Here is a 22249-nt window from a genome sequence, read left to right as displayed (position 1 = left end):
CACTATTAGTGTCCACAACCAAGGAGTCTCAGAAAGGATGTGTGTGTTGGGAAATCCTGCACTGCTCATCCTAAGCCACCATATCTGTGAGACAAATTCTGAGTGCTGCATTACTCTGCATGTCAAAAGGGGGATGGGGCAGTACTTGCAGGGAAGACAGACAAAACAGGAGAAAGTATGAAATTACAGAATCATAGGTTAATTCATGTCAGAAAGGAGCTCAGGGTGATCACCAATCTACACTTTTTCTCAAAGCTGGGTAAACGACAAGATTGGATCATGTTACTTGTGCCTTAATCTAGCATTCTCTTGAAAACTTCCAAAATAGAGAGAAAAATCTCTCAACCTAGTGCACAGTTTAACTGTCCTAAGGGTATTTTTTTTAATATTACATCTTGGCAGAACTTATCCTGTTTCAAATTATGCCATGTTGTGTCACATCCCCACACTTAACACCCCTGAGAAGTCTTGCTTCACCTTACTCAGTAGCTTCTTTAAGTTCAGTGATATATTTTAGCATTTTTATTACAAAAGCAGTCTGGATTTCTACAAGACAAGCAAAGTCTGTGTTTTAAGTGAGGTGCAGCAGAGGTGCAAGTGAACAAGAGGCTCCATCTGAGTCTAGTGATAAGGACCAACTCCAGATATTAGAGAGTGATCCAGGAATCAACAGCTGCTCTTGCAAAGAAAGGGGGCTTACTTTTCATTAATTATTTCACAATATTAGCATTAAATAGAATAGTCCAGACTGATAAAAGAAGTGTCAGTTTCTGAAAAAAGAAAATCCAGACAGGAAACCCTTAGCACCTCAGATCAAGGGATAAACAATCAACCTTATTAAACCAACAAACCAAGTTTATTTATATAAGTCTGTACAATTGTGATGAACTATGCTAGGACACCAATGAAACAAAGTAAACAAATCGCTCCCTCTCTAACAAGTGGGAGGTGTAGTCACTCACCTTTACATGCACTTAAAGGAAAAAAGATTACAGCTTTCATACAATTATGTAACTACTCAAGAGTACTTTCTTCATGTATTATTCTCAACATAAGAGGTTTGCATAATTTACTGAAGGTTGCCTTCTCTGAAAACCAGTATTTTAGCAAAACCCAGAGATTTTGAGAGGGTAAGTGGCAGCTTCACAATTGCAGATAATTAGGACATAGTCCATCATTCAGATTGGCATCCTAAACTCACTGCATCTCCTGTGTTTTGGTTTTCTTTACTAAAAGTTACTTGCAACACTGTATGGGTCTTATCCACACTTTGGTTGTATTACAGATAGCCTTGTGTTACCAAATGTAGAAGTTAACTAAAACTAATACATCAAGGCCAAGCATATTAGAAAAACTGTATTTGGGTTGTTTATCTTTAGAGACCACTTGTCACTGCATCTCAGAGCTCTGAGGCATTTCTGTGGAAAAAAATCAGTTCCTGAACTGTTTGATTTGGCAATTATTTCTGCAAACCATTAGAGAGTGATTATTTTTAAAACTGTCTATTGCAAAGTAAGTTTAATTTTTTTTTTTAATCACAAATCACTTTAGCTGTTGAAAAAACCAAATCATATCAAATGCATATCTGCACAGTGAATCACAATGTTTCCTATTAAGTTATGATGGTAGATCTCATAAATCCAATCTTAAAAAGTTTTAAGTATATATGTGTAAGCCTACTGTAACTCCAGAGAAGCTGCTAAAATAGGCCATTGAATAAAGTAGTCTATGATTACATATTTACAGAATAATCCACATGTCCTAGAACTATGGACTATTCAGTAAATAAGTATGGAAACATTTCTATTTATTTGTTTATATGGTAGGCTTCATATGTTGATATTCTTTTTATACACAGTTTGTAGAATCAATCTGCACACAATTACATGATGCTTCTTTAAAGTTACTGTTAAAAAAAGAGTTAAATAAGTTAAATAAGAACTAGATTAGAGTTTCATTAAGAATCCAGCAAGAAAGTATCAAACACAGGTTAAAACATAACCAGTGTATGATTTCAGAAAAACAGTAATGCTCTGGCACAAGAGCATTGCATTTTCCCTCTTTAGGGTCCCTCAGAAACATTCCTATCCAGTTCAGTGCTTAAGTTGTTATATACGTACTGGCCTGAGTAGGAACACACATGTGCTTCATGCTTACCTGAACGAGGGCCTCTAACCTTATAGATTTCTAATTCTTTTAATTTAGTTCTTAGTTTCATATATTTAGTTGTATCTTGTTTGGAAAAGTTCTTTGTTAAATGTCACTTATATTTACATTTGATTTTTTTTTCTTTTTTACACCTGAGTGATAATTTAGCTGTCAATTTGTGTCCAGTCAAATATTCCATAAAGTCATACAATTCTTGTGCTCATGTTGAACTCCACTTATACTAGTTTATATATGAAAAATGTTCATCACCTGCCTCTTATATTACCCACTGACCTTTCTATTACGTCCTTCCCCTTCCATAGAACGTGATATTTTTAAAAAAATTTTGTTTATTGATAGAAGCCCCATTTAAATGGTTCAGAAAGCAAGAAACAAAATGAGCTGGAGTCCAGTGAAGACATGATAACAAATATGTAATACTGAAAGCTTGGAGAAGAAATTAAAGCCCAATCAAATGAGCTCCCACCCCACAAAAAGCTACTTCACCAGTTACAGCTGTAGAGTCTGGATGCACTACAGATGACAAGTCCCATATTAAGAGCTGTGTACCTCTTTCTCATCAGTTAGAGTGTAATTAAAAAAGGGAACATGAAGTTAAATAGCTATATCAGCCAAGCCATTTTAGTAAGAAGAATCACATTTAATGAGTTTCTTTCTTGCAATTTCAGATGCTCAAGTACAGCTGGTAGAAATTCAAAACAGCCGTAAAGAACTGTGACAGACGGATACAAATAGTACTGCAGCTTAAAAATGATAAAAAACACCTGAAAAAAAGTCACACAACCCTCCCAAAAAAATTTACACTTTGAACCTAGGCCAGTTTTTGAAGATTCCCTTCTCCAAAGCTAGGATGAAGGAGGAAGAAGAAGAGGGAGAAAGTGCAGATGACCTTCCAGCCACAGAGGTCTTGCGCCAATGTTTATTCACTGTGCCTGTGGTGGTATGTAAGGGGAGATCACCGAGTGCTGATTCTGCGACTGCCAAGAGATTCCTACGGAAATCCAGACCTCAGGCTAATACTGAACACAGAGTGGACCAATGAGCTGCATCAACAAAATAAAAACAAAACTCAAACTAAAAGAAATGGGAAAACCCCAAATAGCACAGATCCACATTTGTGAGGGGAGCAGAGGAAAGGGCAAGAAGGGAGGTCTATACAGTAAATAGTTGAATGGTTTATGTTACAGATGACTGGCAGTTTTAAAGAGTCTCTTCCCAGCTCCATTGCTGCTCCAACCCAGAAGGGAGAACTGAAAAGGGAGGAAGAAAAAGTAGGACATCATCATGGAGCATGCAGGATCAGAAGCAGCAGAGTGGGCATGCTCAAATAAGCCCCCGTCTCTTTTTGTAGTCCTCCAAGTTCAATGATCGCCGAGGGGCACCATCTTTTGCTGGAGGAGCCTTGGAGGTGATGGCCAGTGCCTTAGATTCTGTTGGGGAGAAGAAAAGAGTAAGAACCAAACTACAGGCAAACTATAAATTTTTACTTGTTGTTGTAGACAACTTCACCAAAAAATCATGTTTGGCTTCTCTAGTATACATCAGGTTAGAACTTCAGTTAATAATACAGACAGTATTGGAGAGCTTATCTTCATAGATGCAGCACATGCAGTTTTGAGTCTGTGTGTTAATCCAGCTGTTAATCCAGAGACAGATAGTAAGCAGAAAAAGTCAAATGTTCTATCTATGTCTACAACACACATTTTTATCAGTCTCCAGATTCTTCTGTTAAGCAAGGAGACTGTACAAAGTAAGATGCCAGAATGGTGCTCTAAGGAAAACGGTTTCTCATCCTTCTCTCTTCAGTGTCCTTCAGTGCTTAATCCTCATCTTCTTGCTAACTCTCAAATTCATAATCCTCACTAGCTGTTTCAGGAAGTCTCTTGTTCTTGAACTCCTGCCTCGTTCTGTAGTCTTACATCCAGAGTTTCCATCTTGACCTAGTTTGGAAATACAACTTCTCCTGCTCTTGCTTCCTGACAACGTTAGTCTTTGTGCATTTTTACAGTACTTCCTAAATTACTGTCCTAAAAGAAGCTGCAGATCTAATCCTTCAAGTAATGCATGAAATACTAAACCTTGTGTGTCAAATTGCACTGGTATATTCCTCCCATGCTTCCTTCCACTGGAAAACAACTTTATAGGACACAAGAAAATAGCGTCAAATTGCACTAGGGAGGTTTAGAGTGGATATTAGGAGAAATTTCTTCACCAAGAGGGTTGTCAAGCATCAGAACTGCTCAGGGAAGTGGCTGGGTCACCATCCTTGGAGGTATTCAAGATGTGTAGCTGTGGCACATGGGGATCTTTCAGTGGTGGACTTGTGAATGTTGAGTTAATGGTTGGACTCGATAATCTTAAAGGTCTTTTCCAACCAAAATGATCCTATGATACTCAACTGTTCATGCCACACATCTCCTGCTGTCAAAGTCAAGATAACAAAGAGGAAGAGCCAGCAAGTTTGTGTCTATTATCTTCACTCACTGGTCAGTGTTTCAGAATATTTTCGTTTCCCTAAAATTTAGCTTCAATACCACCTGCAGTGCCTTAGGGAAGAGCAACTTGGTAAAGCAGAAAGTTCAAAATCAAATAAAAATACCTTATCCCCACAGTACATGCACAGGGAATAGAACAGAACAGACACACAGCTTATCTGCTGTCAAAAGTTATTAGACAAATTAACAAAGTAAGTATCAAGGTAGCTGCCAAGACTTATTAAATACAACACCAAAGATTAGGCAAGTCATAGATAATACAGACTGGAAGAGCATATCAAAAACCACTCATTATCTCCTTCTCTCCCTAGGCTTCAAATCAAGGACATGGGGATATACAGGCTTTTAGTCTAACACGATACAGTTGTTCTGATTTTCTCAATGGATGTCACTATCGCACATCCCCTCCTCCTCAGTTCAAGATACTTGCAAAGACGGTAAACAGAGTCCTTACTCCTATTTTCGAAAGCTCACCAATAACTTTGAAAGAATTATTCTGGAAGAAGTAACTTCTACCAAAATGGCTGGACAATCACATCCCCAAACTCAGAGGGAACACCTACCTGAACTGGGAACCTGAAGATCAATCTTTACATCAAAGTCATGCACTTTGAAAAGATCTTCTGAGAGGTCACTAGCTGATTTAGAGTTCACATCTTTATCTTTTCCTTGACCCTGAAATGAAAACTACAGGTAAGTCTCCAAACCTTATCTGGCCATACAAACAGAGATAAAAATGTTTTTTCCCCTCTTCTGTCATAAACATACTTAGTGTAGGTTTTATACTGCTAGAGCAACTTAAATTTCCTTTCCCAAGAACCAAGAAGCTGTTGCTTTTTTATGATAAAGTTCTACAGGATACCTTTTTCTAGAATTAAAACTTGCATACCTGCTATTAAACACAAGCTTCACAGAGCAAAAGAGTGACAGTATGAGGAACATAACAGAGACCAAAATGGAAACTTACCTTACTCATGTCCTTTGGAGCATCTGGTAACACACCAGATCCATATTTTGCATTTAGCTGGGCAAGGATGGCAGCTTGGACAGCAGGATCTCTGGACTGCAAAGGTGAAATATTAGGGAAGAATAAAAACAAAAAATTACTGCAATTAAATTTGCAAAAGCTGGAACTACATTTTGCTAAAAATGTAGCTAAAATCCATTAATCTAAAACCATAAGAGACTACATATCAGCTCATCCAACTTCCAGAATCTTAAAAGGCTACCGAAATCATCCTGATTATCTGACACTAACAACTAAAAATCATCTTCAGAAAGCTTTTATTTGGAAAAATCAGAAATACATTTCCTGATTATATGGTTTGTTTCTGTGACTATTCTTAATGGCACTGTAATACACATTTGCTTTCAGCTGACAGTTCTGGCTGAAACACTCTACTACAGAGAAGAAATATTTAGAAGATTATTTTCTTTCCCTAATAGTTCTTTACATTAATAAAGCTACTCAGTTACGATTCTTTTCTAACAAAAAAGTATTTCAGAAACGTTTCATTCAAGCCCTGCAATAGAATTTCTCTTTTATTTCCTTGCTGGTTTGTGGAAACTGATGAGAGCCAGCCTGAGCAGTTGTACTTAGGTACCTACACCAGAATCATACTACTCCAGAACAGACCTCAACAAGGCCAGATTACTTAAAAGGAGGAGTTTATTGCCTTTGTGTTCATCAATATGTTATTCAGTTATATATGGAGGGACTGCAGTAGAAGATTTTGCCACAGTATCACATGGGAAGTTTGTGTTGAACTACTTCATCCATCACAGGTCCAAAATGTTTGTTCTTCTCTCACCTTTAACTGATCTTTCAGGAAACTTTCAGCTAACTAAAAGAGAAACTCACACCTAAAGCAAACTGTCTTCCCAGAGCTAACTAAATCTGAGTAATTCAACATAGATGAACTCACAACACAAGTCTCAATCATGGCTTTTGCTGTACATACCCCCACATCACTTATGTCCTTCATACACTGCATTAAAAAAGATGAGGGACCAGGATCTCACTCAGCTGGCATTCAGGGTGTTAATAGCATATGGCATAGTTGGGAATTTTGCTCCTGCACTCTGCATTACACTGGTTTCTGTTTTTCAGCAAATTGCCTCAACTGAACTTAAGTATTACACTCACATTAGACACTATTGTGGGCTTGCACTGCCGCCTAGTAAAGGGGTCCATTTGTTGGTTTTTCATGCTGTGACTTTCAGCCTGGAAGAGAAATAGCACATGGTTTTGCAGTTTGCTACTTGCATTCTTTTAAATCCTCCCACAGCCCCCCATCCATGCAATTACTCATCTGCTATATACAACACTGAGATCAGAGAAAAACCAGCAACAACGTTACAGATTAGAAAGATTTTAACGCACCCATCGTCCCATGCTTCACAGGACAAAACTGCCCTTATTGCATATAACAACAGAAACAGGCACACAACTCTCAGGATAGTTAATGCTTAAGTTTTTGTTAACAAGCTTAACTCCTCCTTAATAAAAATATAACTACAGAGAAGCAAATATCTCTTTCACTGTTTTATTATCTGAAGTCTCCTTTATGAGGAGACTTATCTTTTCTTTCCCATATAAAATGCATTAAGTCACTCTTATAGTAACTAATCTGCTGATAAGGGAATTGAGCAAAAGGATAAAGCAATGTGCTTTAAAATCACGTTATTTGCCTATATGAAAGATTTTACAGATAATTAAAAAAATTAGTAACTTTGCCATGCGATTATCCCTCTCTGCATCATTTCATCTCTCCTTGTAGGAAAGTATTAGTTCAGCACTACTTACCACAAGAGCCTTCTCAGACTCAACGATATTCCACTCTCTATTTCTCTGGTTGATGTAACTGCAGAATGGAAAAAAAGAAGAGTGGGGGAAAGAAAAAGAAAGTGAACGTCATTTATCAGTCCCTACATAAAAAAACCACCTGAAAGCATTCTTGCAGCTTCATCCTGACCACAAGTTACTCTTATTGCAACACAACTGCCCCCTGGGGTATATAGAAGAGAGTTTATATTTTTGACAGTTTTAACTGGACGAGAGATACAAGAAAGTGAAGATAGACAAGCACTAACAGAGCCATTAAAATACACATACCTGTGCAGGAAAAAAGCTCCCATATCCTGCAGTTAATTTGTTAATGCATTACTTTCTCTTTTTAAAATATTGTTTGATACTATTTAAGAAAGAAAATTCTCAATATCTGCTTCTTACCTGATTGCAGAAATGTTTTTTGTTCGTTGACGATCCAGGGCCTCTGCTCTCTCTTCAAGTTCATTAAGCTGATCTTGAATCTGCTTGGCCTTATCTTGGTCACCCAAGTCCTCAGCCATAGCCTTCAACCAAGGAGTAACTCATTAGGCACTACTCTCTGCCCAGAATTACTCAGAGAAACAAAGGCTATATCCATGAATCAGTTAGCTAACCCTGCTCCAGTCATGAAGGTTCTTCCCTGCATGGTAAGAGTTCAACAAAGAGCTACACTTTCCTTACAGCTCAAGGCAAAACTGGATCTCTTTTTCTGAAAAACCCTTACACTAAGGAGGATGTAGGAACACCAGTCCCAGCATGAGGAGGACAGGTCAGTTAGATGACTTAAGCTACAAGTTCTTATTAAAATGTAACATCCCTATTTAGAACATTAGGAAAATAATTATTTCCACGACTGCCAGTTGCCATTTACTTCAGGGAGCGGAGAGTCCCCTGAGGCACGACAACAGCTTATTGTGCCACCTGGTGACAGCAAAGAGCAACTGCACACCCTGTGACGGGAACCTAATCACTTACATGTCCGTGTACCGTAAAACAGTGACCACAAAAACACAGCTAAACCAAGGAACCAAGAAATGCATTTCAGTACAAACTCGGGTTTTACTGCATATGAAGCTTTAATGTCTCGAGAAAGACAAACAGATTTTGGATCTATTCATGCAGTCCTATCTTCAGAGAGACTTCAGACTGCTTATTTTCTTAATTCCTTGGCTTTGGCTTTTATGCACTGTTAAGTCTACTTGTTCCAGGAAGACTACAGGTAAAAACAGTTCATGGCAAGTAAATCTTTTGGCCACTTCTTTTTTTTTTCCAATATAAATTACCAGCCATAAAGTGACAATTCAGCTACCCCTGAGTAAAAAAAAAAATGTAACACAACTTCTGTTTTCCCTATCTTAAAATAAAAAAAGGAAATCAACTTTCAAACATTATTATGAGGTACTCTAAAAACAAACCAAACAAAACCAAAACAAAAAACAACAACAACAAAACTGACCCCAAAAAAAAACCAAAAAGAAAAAAAAGGCTAAGAAAAAAGGAAAAGTTTCTGAGGCAGACCAGTTTAAGACCTTGCTTAATGGACACAAAAAGAGAAGGCTTACATTGTTGGCAATTGCCAACAAAAAAAGAGTGCAATAGCTGACTGGATTCTGAGTATTCTGACCCCAGCAATGAACCTTGAGAATCACCTTCCAGCTGCACAGTTAAAGTCGAGCTTACTGCTGACTACTGCCAAAACCCAGATGAGCTCCAGTTCTTCAAAATCAAAGACTGCATTAAGCTTGCAGGCATCACATCTCTCACCTTCTCCTTTAATAGCTGAGTTTTCTTCATGGCATAATTTGGAGGTGCTTTTCTGAACCTTTCCTTCTCTTTCACAATCTGTAAGGTGCAGAGGAAACAACATGAATATGCAAATAAGGAATCTCTATTTCAATACTTGGGCATTAGCAGCAACAGAAGAGCACAAACATCTATTTCAATACTTGGGCATTAGAAGCAAGAGATGAGTACCACCTAAGAAATTTATTTATTGCCACTGAATTTGACATATGATCTGACGGTTGTTTTTTAGTTTGTGCCTTTGATAATGAGTTACAGCTCCATTCTCCTCACTATCTACAAAAATCTGATGCTAATCACCTTTGGACACTATCAAGCCAATACAAAACTGCAAAACCTGTGATAAATGCAACTACCACACAACTGTCAGTTTTTCAGAACTTGAGAACTAAGTTGCCATACTCAGGAGTTCAAAGCTACACAACACAAGTTCAAGAGGAGACAACAGGGCACAAATGATGAAGGAAAGCAGGAGTGAACCAAACAACAGCAGGATCACCAAGCTATCCTATCCAGTTATGAAACTTTCTTTTATTTCCTTCTTGGAAAGCAAATACCATGATCATTTTGCCTTGTAACAGCTACTGCTCTACTGCATGAGCGCCTGTCACTTTTAAGTACTGACACAGCTTCACTACAATGCATCATTTACCTCTTCAATGTCCTGATCATTAAACTTGTAGTTAAGAGCTTCTTTGATGGACACTTCCTTCTTGTTTATCTCATCTAGTGTGGGCAGCTGCATCCCAGCAGAGAACATCTAAACATGAAACAGAGTTACTTTCCACTTAAAGTATTCTTGGCAGAAGGCTGCTAAGAGGAAACTAAAGTCTGGCAAACTTACTGCTTCCTTCCACTTCATAAATTCACTTTCAGTAAATTCCTGATTTGAGACGAACTCCAAGCGAAATACACGTGAATCACTGCCATGCCTGAAACAATAAAATGTAAAACATTCCCTTGTGATGATGTGGTGACATTGGATCTATATATGTGAACTGATGAAAAAGCCCAAAAGCAGACAAACACATGTCAACACAATCATAACTCCCTGCAAAAAAATTTTGGGGTATTTTATAATTTCCATTATGCACAAGGAGGAAAAAAAACCCAAATAAACCCAACACAAACATTCCAGCATTAACTATCATGACAAAACTCAGTCTATGTTTCAGTTCCCACCTCCAGACCCCACAGAGAACATTATTTGCTATGAAAAGGACACAGATTGATGAACCAAAGAGGATTCTTTAGCATCTTACCGCAACTGTAGTCCTTTGTTTGTCCGTGTGCCACCAAGCTGGTAAACCTTTGCAGTCTCTACCACACCAGTTATTTCAGCAACCTGTACCACAGAGTAAAATATATGAGAAGAAAGATGCAAGAGTCCTTTTTCTTCATGTCCCTGGAATGTATCTGCCATATTCAAACCTCTTCACTAGAAATAAAAAACCTTACTCTAGCTAACAATTCTAACCAGATCAAGGAAAGCAAGACTCTTCAGTCTACATTATCAGGTACTGCATGAGTTGCTTCACACATAATTTTTGAGTTAATAAATTATACCATCTGAATGCTTGATGCAGTTTTTTTAATCTTCTTAGCTCTGCCTTCTTGACCAAATAGTGTACAGTCTCTTACCTTTCCTATTTCCTTCTCAAGTAATGTTGGTTTGGGTTAACATATGTTCCAAATGAAATACACTATTGCTCACACACTAAACACAGCCCTTCTGGGGGCCTTTTTAAATTCTATTTTAGAGACTATTAATGCATCCTATAATTACAGCAATGAAACAGAAAAACAAAACTGAGTTCTCCAACATGGCCTCTTCTGATGGCACACTGGTGTACTAGAAACTTTGTGAAAAAGGAGTCAAAACCACACAATAACTTGGGAACACTCCTAGAAATAAGGAGTGAATCTTACTCATCCTTACCTGGTCTAACCAGAGTCTGTAACTCTAGTTTGCAATACAAATGATAAGACAATATTTACCAAAGCTGGAAGATCAGGCTTTGTTAGAGTTCCCTCTCTCTCACTAAATTTATCTCCTCCCCTAGGTGGTCACATAGATTTATTTATTCTTAAACCAGTCTCCTCCACCTCTGTGGCAGCAATTACATTTTCTCGTTATAAGCAATCTTTTTATATCAATCAGTCACCGGCACCTGAGAACAAATAAGCTGCAAACATTTTATTACAGCACAAAAAAAGAATTAAATCCTGAGAGCTGAACTCACCCGATAAACAGGTTTACTGTTGTGATTGCCAATGCCAATACGGACAAAGCAGCCAGTGACTGTCTTGGCAAAGAAGGGCATGTGACACCAGCGCTCCAGCTTGTGCCGCGACAACCGCACTCGGTTCAGCTCTTCAGGCAAGGACACTGGCTGGGACTTGGGAGGAATTTCTTCTTTCCTGATTTGAGAGAGGTGAGAAGGAATAACCAAAAACCATAAGGGAGGTCCTGAGTAAGGTGCAGCATGACACTGCTTGTATTACCAGGAATGATTCATCATGCACTAGTTGACTGCAGATGTGTGAATTTAGCATTCATGAGAAAGAATTAATGTGAAGTCCTAGGCTTAATAAACACTGCCCCTGCTACCAGAAAGCAGAAAGACACACACCAAGGCACTTTAAGATACAGAGCCATATCTGTAGAGATACAGAGCCAGCACATGTATCTGCCCAGATTTGTGCCAGAGTTCTGCAGCTGCTGAACTGCAGGACTAAACAAATCAGTCAACAAAAGTGAACTGAAGCTGCAAACCCACCCAAGGTAAATGAATCCCATGAACCACGATATAGGTCCAAGGACTCAAATTTGAGCAATGCAATTGTACCCAGAAGCAAAAACACTTTGGAGACACTGAACTGCTCCAAACAATCCTCTAAAACAGCATGTGTCTACCTGAAGTGGATCTCTATTTTTTAACATACTTACAAGTAATCATAGCCCAGTGTTTACTACTTACTCCTCCTCTTCATCAGAGGATGACGATCTGGACGAGCGATCACTTTTCTCACTAGACTTATCATCCTCCTCCTCCTCTTCATCATCAGAGTATACTTCACTAGTTTTTAATGGCTGTTTTTTTGCAAGCAATTCAGCTGGGAGAAGGACAAAGAACACAGAAAAGCAAGCTATAAATATTTTATGAAAGCTTGCCTACAAGAGCTGAACCTTAATTGCTTTAAAAAAAAATCCAAGAGGCAGACAGGTATTAATTTTACAGCAGATACAGGTGGCAGATGTTCAAATCCACTAGTAAGCTGTGCACTTCATTGACTTCTCTCTTTTCATACACATGAAGTATTTAAAATCATCCTAAATCTCAGTTGTACTTATTTTCAGTCTCCCAGCTTGACCGCACATAGTAATTCAAGATGGGTGCAACAACTGTATATATCAGAAAAAAACTATAATGATCAGACAACTTGTTATTTTACAAGGAAAAAGAAAAAAACCTCATATTTGGAGAGGATCACAATAAAATCCAGTAGAGTAAAAAAAATGGTTGCATCAAAAGTCAGTGGCAATATGGACAAGGTGATGTGCCAGTAAAGAAACAAGCAAAAGTAGACAGGATATCACAAGTAAAATAAGTAGGAGTTTGAATGATCCAGAGATCAAAAACCTGAAACTAAGTGACCAATTCAGACGCAGTAGCTAAATCTTACTAAGAACCATTCCATGGACTGCAATGAAAGTTCTGTTTTTAGACCACTCCAGGGAGAGGTAAGGATGAGGAATACAGCTGGCAAAAAAATACTTTGCTGGGCAAAGACCAAGGAAAACACAGACATGGAATTCATTCACTCCAAAGTGTAGGATTGTTGCATTACTCTGAAACAGGAAGTAGCACTTTCAGAAAGCTGCAATAATGTCTCAAAAACTGAAGCAATAGCAATAGCAACATGCTTTCATACCTGTTCTGTTCTTCCTTTTCTCTCTTTCTGCTTTTAGCTCCTCCATTGCCTGAGATTTCTTGTCTAGCTTCTCATCCCGCTTTGATCTCCTCTCCTTGTTATGTGACATGACCTAAAAACACATACAGAAAATCCCTCAACACCACAAATCCGTAAGTTGAAAAGCATTTAAACAAAGATTATTTACATACTTCAAGCATTTTTCAAATAGAAATTACTAATGTACTCCTTTTTGAAATCAGTTCTTTTCAGTTCATTTTTTACAGAAGCTAGAGAAGGAAATCATCTGGAGCTTCATTCTGCTTCATAGCAAAAATAATGAACATATTTATAGGTCAACATTTCTGCCACTAGGTCTTAGTCTCCAAATGCCTCCTTTAAAGTTAAAAAAGGACTAGAGAAATAAAATAGAAGCAATTCAGCAAATAGGATATAATGAGGAAAAACTGGATGAGTATTATTCTCATTTGATACTTCTGCAAGGCCAGATCAAAGCACTAGTTTTCATTTAATAGCAAAGAAAAAAGTTTTGTTTAAAAATACTTTGTGCAGAAATAAAGCTTGTAAAATCTGCAAGATGAATCCAAATCTCAAATGTTTTCAGTCCTCTTGTGGTTTCCATTTCTAACACATCTATCTCTATATAGATAGTATAGTAGCCTCTATAATAAGCATAAAGACAGTAATTTGAGCTAAGTTGAAGTAATTTCTGCAAGGCACTGTAAAAGAACTCTAAATAAGATCCTTTTACACATGCATATATGTATTTGCATATATGTGTATTATAAATGAACTAATAAAGTGTACACACATGTCCATATATGGAGTTGAAGGAGCAGGAAAATGAGATTTATTCAGTCAACATGTGCCTAAGGGAAAACTCATCTCACCTAATTCAATTTTAGGTGTTAAACATCTATTTTACTAGCAAACTGTGGAGCTATTTGTCAGCTGATGTCCTCTTCCATTGCACAAAACAATAGGCACCAAAAAGTGTAAACAATTGACTGGTTCTTAGATGGCTGAAGTTGGGCAAGATGAATCCCACCCCATCCTGGGAGTCTATCTGCCCTGATCTATATTAATGGCAGATTTTCACTATTTGAAACCACAGTTCAGTTACAGAGGCCTGGCCTCAAAAACTGATGTTGTCTCCTTTTTACTGGGGGTGGAAAAACTATAGAACTACTTCTGCTCCTCCTGGCATTCAAACTTTTCCTTGACATCCCTGCCAGAGGAAACTAAGCATTTTTTCCACTGTATGTATGTGCATGCTAAATAATTAATACAACAGTTGAGCAGGTTTTGGTCTGCTCTCTTAAACTTTTCAAGATCACATATGAAATGTTTCAGACTGAATGACAGAAGTTTGGCTAAAGGAACTGTAAAAGGTTGCTTTCCTTTCCTCATGTGGGAGGGCTATCACAGTAACTCCAGACATAGCTGCAACTTTGCATTTTTCATTAAAGAAGTATCAATGCACCCCTCAATATGCCAAAGATGTTAGCTGCTTTAAATTAAATGGAAAAACTGAAGATAGCTTGAGCATACAAATTAACTAAATTCTTATCTGCTTGCTAAACTATTTGACATTAAGGGAAAACATTAGGGGTAGAGAGGCCATATCCTATCTCCTTTCACCAAGGGAAAAGGGTTTATTACCAAGAACAGTTTCATTTCCTACCTGGGATTCCTGGATCTGTGTGAGTTTTTTCTTCTCCTGCTCTTCCTCTTGCTTTTTCTTTTTCTCTTTCTTTTCTTTCTTTTTCGCTGTTTTTAGTTTTTTCTTGATTTCAAATCTAATAGCAGTTATTGGAACAAAAAGAATGTAAGAAAGAATGCTCTTCCTGAGAGAAGATCACAATTGCTATTAGGCTGCAAGGAACACTTCAACTGCTTGTCCCTTTTATGTTATCCTGTCCCCTATTCCCATCCCCTCCCTTCCCCAAGAAAATAAAGCGAATAAAAGCTGAGCACACCAGGTGAAGTCCTACAGAGAGCTAACCTAAAGGGTTGATGAGACCATGCAGAACTTACTATTCCACAGAAATATGCCCTTACTCCATTTTCCTCTTGCCAGTGCAGCAATCATTGCATGCTGCTTCCAACTCTAAAATCATATGGCTATTTCACATAATTAGAACCTAAACAGCTAATGATTTTTTTCTTTAGAGCCACTATCATGCTAACTTTTTCACACTTAAACTTCACCTTTCTGCTGGCACTGGTCTGTGTAAGAATGACTGCAATGTTTCGGGGAGTCCTCCTTCAGCAGCAAAATTCTCATCAGACTGTTTCTGCAGAAAAATTTAGGCACTTCCATGTCTACCTTTATGAAATATATCACCTTGATGTCTTATTTTTAGCCACTGAATTCAGAAGAATAGTAATTTCAATGGAACTGAGATTCCACTGCACCATGGACTGGTCACACTGCTTTAGTGAAGTGTGCATATGGACATACACAAGAAAAAATATAACTTCCAATAACTGAAATTCAAAATGTGTGATCCATTACTGTGCACAGTATACAGCCCATTCTTCTTCAGGTCTTTATATCTGGATTTTGTAGACAACAAACTGAAGTGTCAGACGAGCTCATTGCCCTTTATGCCTTTAACATGAAGCATAACACATAAGGCAAGGCATTATATCAGATGCAATGTCTCCTGTAATTCCAATGAACTCACAGCATCATGTGCAGAAAAAGAGCTTTTAACAGATTCAATTTACCACAAAGTTAAATGACTACCCCACCATCCCCTTAGTTCTACCTGCCAAAACTTTACACAGAACAGCACAAATTCATTTAAGATTAAATCAGTAACTCAAGCTTTGATTGTTTAGCATCAACTACTCTTCAGCATTCTTTCTAAAACAGAGACATTCAGTTACCATAGAAGAGAGAGTAAAATTTCAAAGATATTACATCCTTCTACATGATCTAAATCCAAACTTGCAATCATTTTGATTCCTTTGACGAGAGCAGCAGACTACATAAGATTCTGAATGAAGTGTTAAAATCAAGGCAGGCAGGCAGTGCTTTAGCTATGGCTTGGACAAACACAGTTTGGCAGTTGCTTGTATTGACATGATTTACTCAACAGATGCCAGTCCTCTAGGGAAATTTCTCAGCAAGTGAAAAAAGAGAAGGCACTAAAGAATAAAGAAACTCGAAAAACCTTGCCCCATACATGCCAAATCCTTTCAATTAAGACACATGGGAAGTAAAATACCTTTACTGCAAAGAAGCTGCCTGATTGGACAGTGTACCAGCTACAGATAAACAACAAAATCACAGTACATAAAGTAGAAATCCACAAAAAATTCAATGAAAATGACATATCCAATGCCACTCCTTATTTCAGTATCTCTTATCTTCTATTAAGGTCCAAACCATATACAGGCAACTTTAACATTGATCTGTGCTTCACCATTGTTTTCTGAAAAATTCCAGAAATTCATGTACACCTTATGCTTTGTTTGCCTTTTCCCAAAGCATCAGCACATGACAATTGATGCAAAAAAGATGAAAAGAAAGCAGGCCTTCAGGCATCTAACCTATGGAGCAGTAACATAACTACAAGGATAGCTGACAGAACCATGCATACTCAACAGGTGAGAAACTTTTAGATACTGTCTTCTACAAGAATATGCAGAACTCCTGCTGTGTGCTTCTTTACTACAGGGACAGTTTACATACAAAAAATATACAGTTAACCTTAACTCACTTAACAGTGCTGAATGCTTGGACCTTAAACAAGAGAGCACAGTCAGCATAGTCTCTATGCAGCCTTTAAGAATTTCCTTCCAAATATCAACAAATACAAAATTCACCTTCTCTTTAGCACTTCTCTCTTCTCAATCCGGTTAAACAGTTCCTGCTCTCTCTCCTTTTCTGTCATTTGTTCCAGTCGAGCTCGGTCTTCCTCATCTCCCATCAGGTCTTCTCCATAGCCGTCATGGAATTCCTCATCTTCAGATGAAGAATCTGAATCAGAGCTAGATGAGGAGCTGTTGCTTTCTGAGTCAGAGACTTCTCCTAAATTAAAAATATAAGGTAGTGAGAATCAGCTGGGGCAAAGTCCAACCGCTTCATTATAACATATTAGCAAGGGCTTCCATTCCTCATCTTCCACTATACTAAAAACATACATATAATGAACATTAAGGCCAGGTTGAAATTACCATAAAATATGTATGCTAAAAAATTATAAAATGAGAGATACTACATTTGAAAAGAAATTGGGTTGTGAGTAAAAATTCTTAGTAGAATGAACAAATTTTAAAGGCCTTTTAGTAATGTGTTACAGTCCTAAAGTTAGACTTCTATGCCTATATGCTTATGTCCCTGACAAGTTGCTTAGACAGCCATGAATCTGTGGGTGCACACTTCAAACACCATGATCAACCACCAGAGAAGTGCATAATTAACCACCTCATTACAGCAACCCAAAGGACCAAAATCTGTCATGAGAAGACTGCAACACTATGAATTGCTACAGCAGGAGATAAAGTTGAAACCAATACCCTCAGGGCTGGCAAGGCCCTAACACCAGCCCCATTACTTTAACAACCTCTCCCAGATACACAGGTGTTTAGGGAACAGCTGACTCCCCAAAAGTATTGGCTAACACCATCTTTAAACTTGATCCAAGTCTGAGTGCTTTGATTATCTCACCTAATTGACTAAATTACATTGTATTATGGAAGCAAGCCGTTAGGATTCCTTCCTTCACTTCCTTCTGGGATCAGTATTTCTAGGAACTTCCAGCTTTGCAAGATCACACTGTGAAAATCCTTGATTTGTAAGCACTGATACATAAAAGTGCAGTCATTCCACACCTTTGTCTGTATTTGCCATGCTTGATATACTCAAAACTGTAAGCTCCTTCATATATTTTCTTAACTTCCTTTTTTAGTATGAATGGAAATTGCAAATAAGCACCTGCAAGCCTTCATGGGCATGATGAAAATAGAAGACGGGAAGTTTTCCCAGCATTGAAATGTATTCGATATTCACGTAAAAAATTATGATAAAGTTAGAGAATTATTTTTATTATTCTGTGTCAGTATAAATGTGCAAGAACTCCAAGTCAGAGGAAATGCATGCAAGATAAGTTCCTATTTGCATCACAAACACTATATACCTTTCCCTTTGTTATCACAAGAAGTTTGGGATGGCAAAATACATCAATGAGAAAAAAATGCTACCCACACGGGTAGATAGGACATGTTAGAAGGAAACAAGGAATTTTCCTGGAGAAAGTCAAGCAATGAAATGTCATTCATTCTTCAGATGAAATAACATTTAGCTTGCAGTTGTAATGGAGTGCTCACAGCAATGTTACACTGAATTACATGAACTTCAAGCCACAGTAAATTTAAAAGTTACCCTGACTGTAAGTTACACGATGAAAAGTCTTTGAAGATGGTTTTCAAAATCATGATGCAACATTACTGTTCAGGGTGCCCAACAGATAAGTTCACTTGGAATCACACTAAATAAATGCACATGTGTTATCTTACCCTCCTCAGGTGCCGAGCTCTCAGCTGAGCTGTCTTTATCTGAGCTGCCCGAAGAGGCAGCTTTGTTCATCTGTTTCTTCATGGCTCCTTTCTTCTCTGCCTTACCCGCTTTTCCCTTTTTTTTGTTTTTAGAACCTCCAACAGTCCACTGCGAGGAAAGAACCAAGAAAGGGATCATGAGACACAAACATAATTCTCTTCTCCCTTCTCTGGAGTAAAACCAGCTAAGAAATAGCCCAATACCTGGCAGCAAAAAAACTCCAAACATACAAGTGTAAAGAAGAGGGAAAAAAAAGAGAAGCCAATAGAAAACTTACCAGATAAATTAGAGCTTTTTACAAGGTTTTGGGGAGTAGAGTGTTGTGTGATTGGTTTAAGTTTTTTCTTTGAAAAAAAAGAAACTAATTATAACAATTGGTCACTCCTTTTAAAAGATAATGAAGACATCTGGACAATATCTGCCAAGGGAGGTGGTATTGAAAATATTTTCCTAAGAAAATATTTTTAAACAATGTGTCCAATACATTTCTAAAGATTAGCTTCAGTTTACTATTAAACAGAAGCAACTGAAGTTTTTTTAGAACTAGTTTAATCAGGAGCAGATTTTACATTTCATGAAGGACACAAATGATATATGATTGCCTTTCCAAAATCTTGGTTTTAAGTAAAAGTATACAGTGTCTGTATTTTTATGCAACAAGCCAACAGTGCATGCATAGATGCAGGTGGTGGAACTACCCACTATGTACACAAAGTGGAATCAAATCACAATCACAGAAATCAGAAAAAAAAGGAAAAAAATACAATATCAAGTCCTAATTTGAATTTTCTTTAAAATATCTGTAGTTAACTTAGACCACAGTTTCCAAGTACAGGACTTATACCACCAGACATACAGAGATAGCCATTTTTTACCCCTAAGTCCCTAAGAATATTAGAAAAACTAATATTCTATTAATCACACCTTTCACCTACACAATTCTAGTACTCACACCTTACAGTGTGATTTCTTAATAGAATTTTTACATTGTTCCAACTACTTGGGTAAAGCTAGAAGGGAATAGAAACAAAAAGGATTGACCATATATTACTTAAAGGCTTTACAATATTTTGCCCTTCACTGCCTCTCCTAGAAACTCTCCAGGTGTGAGACCCTCAGGAATATAACAGTTAAAAAAAAAATATATATATAAACATACATACATACATGCAGGTCTATAAATCCTCTAAATACCTGCACATTATTCTCATCTTTTATGCACATCACCCTCTGGTTGACCATGCAGTTTTAAAAAACCAGTCATAATGCAAGTGAGCAAATACAACTGTGTATACCTGAGATCTTGCACTCAAAACTACTCTAAGTGGAAAAAAACCACTTTAGATTTGACCTAGATTTGCATACAAACTTCAGGCTTCTTACCCAATCACCCTATCCTGGTGGATGAATCAAGTCTATCTCTGCAGGCAGTAATCATTCCATCAAACTTGATAAATTGTTCTGACTGATAAGACATCATTCTCAGAGAACCCTGGTGTTCAATTACTCTAGATGAAACTCAATCAAGTAGTTATAAGCTACTACACTACTATCCAATCTAACAGTACATGAACTAATACCTTTGGAATTTCCCAGGTTTTGATTACTCTCACACCCAACCTTGTACTTTCCATATTATTAAATGCTTCATCATGATCTTTAGGCACCATCAGAGTATTCAATAGTCTCTGTCAGTGCAAAAGTTTGTTCTGTTTTTATTCCTGAGGTAAAACTACAGTGTTGAGACTTGCAATTCATACCCTGTGCAGGTACCCCAGAGTCTGTTATGGTCTGCAGGACAGGTGAGAAACTGCACAGAAAGCTTCTGACTTTATATCAGCCCAAGCTTGTACTGAAGGTTTTACTGGCTTCAGCATTAAACTTTTACTTGTTCAGTGTTACAGTATTGCTGTCTAATATTATTTCTGGCTACTATGCTCATATAAATCAGTTAAGAACAAGCTTGCACTCTGTCTAAATCTACTCAAATCTCAGCACTAAGGAATCATCTCTCAGGTAAATAGAAAAGTGCATTTTTGCTACTGGCTCAAACACTCACCTACTGCCAGCATTCCAGAGAAGACACAACAGCAGGAAAAGTTAAACACCATTTAGCAGTGATGCAGATGTGCCTACCTCTCAGAGCTCTGCCACTTCTTTTCAGTGTTCTATTCTGAATTATACCTCATGTCAGCATGCTGCAAGGAAGCAGCACATGGAAAGCCACAGTACACAACACAGTTATATCAAGACCTTGAGAGGTCTTGCTGAGATGAAAGAAGCTAAAATCAGACAAAAACCAGCAGGATTTCAGTGAATAAAATGTTTAATAGCTGTACATACATGTGTTACATATCACTGTTTTCAGCTTTTAACTCACTAGTAGAATTGTGGAGAAAACCTGAGACCAGGAAGATAGGAATCAAAAGAAACCCATGTGACAAACACTTGGAACAAGAGAAAAAAGAAACAATAACCAAAAAAACCAAACAAAAAACCACCAAACAAAAAACCCCCCACCCAATCAGCAAAAAATCCACACAAACAAGCAGCAAAAAAACCCAAAAAACCCCAAACCAAAACAAAAACAAAAAACCCCACAAACAGAAAAACACACCACCAAAACCAAAAACCACCCAAACAAACCAATACAGGACAAGGTAATTAAAAGATCTGCTCTCTCATCTAGGAAAGTGTGCTTTGGTTTCTATTTCACCCTGGAGGCACCACTTCATCTCGCTTTTGTTTATGCAAGTGACCTCTATGTCCATCTCCAAATTTCAGTGCTGTCACAAAGCCAAATTCTTACCCAACTCAGGTGTTTTTAGGCTTATTCAGTTACTCCAATCTCTCATGAATGCCTGGTCATTCCCAGAACAACTAGACAAGACAAGAGTTAGAGCAAATCTTGGACCACTAATTCATCAAAACCAGGTCACAGTGCAAGACTCTTAGGCTCGTAAATTGCTCTGCATTTGCAAACTGTTGTAGTTATCATTTGATTTAATGACCTATCTGCACTGCTCAGAGGGAGTGCCCAACATGAATTTTTTGTTGTGGCAGAGAAAGACAAGAGATTAGCTAGTCCAGGAGGCAGAGGGAAGGCAATACTGGAAAGCCAAGGTCCTGAATTCCTTCCTCATGCTCCAGCACACCACCAGAAATCAAAAATGCATCATGTTCACAAGCAAGGTCAAGTAAAAATGCACAGTTATAGTCAGAACATTTCTTTGTTCTGTTTCCCTTAACTTCAAACAACAATCACTTTCCAAAATCTGTCCTCTATTGCAGTTTCTCCAGGTCCCTGCAGTCAGGCAGCACCAGCCAGTGCTTCTCACATGCTCCCCATGACTCGGAACAGCCCCTCTATTCACCGCTGCCTCCTGGGCCACCATCTGGAACCCTCCACGGTTCCAGACACAGCAAGTTAATAAACCCATGCAGAAA

At 37.9% G+C, this 22249-nt stretch overlaps 1 protein-coding gene across 1 annotated transcript in view; it reads right to left on the bottom strand.

Annotated features, from left to right (window-relative positions):
- Positions 1-961: 961 nt before the first annotated feature.
- RTF1 (RTF1 homolog, Paf1/RNA polymerase II complex component) overlaps positions 962-22249 on the bottom strand; it is a 29222-nt gene continuing 7934 nt past the window's right edge. Inside the window, exons 3-18 of the mRNA XM_056492261.1 lie at positions 18763-18910; positions 17071-17275; positions 14918-15032; positions 13234-13345; positions 12279-12414; positions 11541-11718; positions 10560-10642; positions 10142-10229; positions 9950-10057; positions 9259-9336; positions 7897-8018; positions 7471-7528; positions 6811-6888; positions 5632-5727; positions 5228-5339; positions 962-3599 (exon numbers count right to left, since the gene is read on the bottom strand). Coding sequence (XP_056348236.1) covers positions 3493-3599; positions 5228-5339; positions 5632-5727; positions 6811-6888; positions 7471-7528; positions 7897-8018; positions 9259-9336; positions 9950-10057; positions 10142-10229; positions 10560-10642; positions 11541-11718; positions 12279-12414; positions 13234-13345; positions 14918-15032; positions 17071-17275; positions 18763-18910 — 1824 coding nt within the window. The 3' untranslated portion in view covers positions 962-3492. The remainder of the gene's footprint in view (positions 3600-5227; positions 5340-5631; positions 5728-6810; positions 6889-7470; positions 7529-7896; positions 8019-9258; positions 9337-9949; positions 10058-10141; positions 10230-10559; positions 10643-11540; positions 11719-12278; positions 12415-13233; positions 13346-14917; positions 15033-17070; positions 17276-18762; positions 18911-22249) is intronic.

The sequence above is a fragment of the Oenanthe melanoleuca genome, chromosome 5 (assembly GCF_029582105.1).
Source record: "Oenanthe melanoleuca isolate GR-GAL-2019-014 chromosome 5, OMel1.0, whole genome shotgun sequence".
Classification (NCBI taxonomy): domain Eukaryota; kingdom Metazoa; phylum Chordata; class Aves; order Passeriformes; family Muscicapidae; genus Oenanthe; species Oenanthe melanoleuca.
This window is presented reverse-complemented; position numbering and strand designations above follow the sequence as displayed.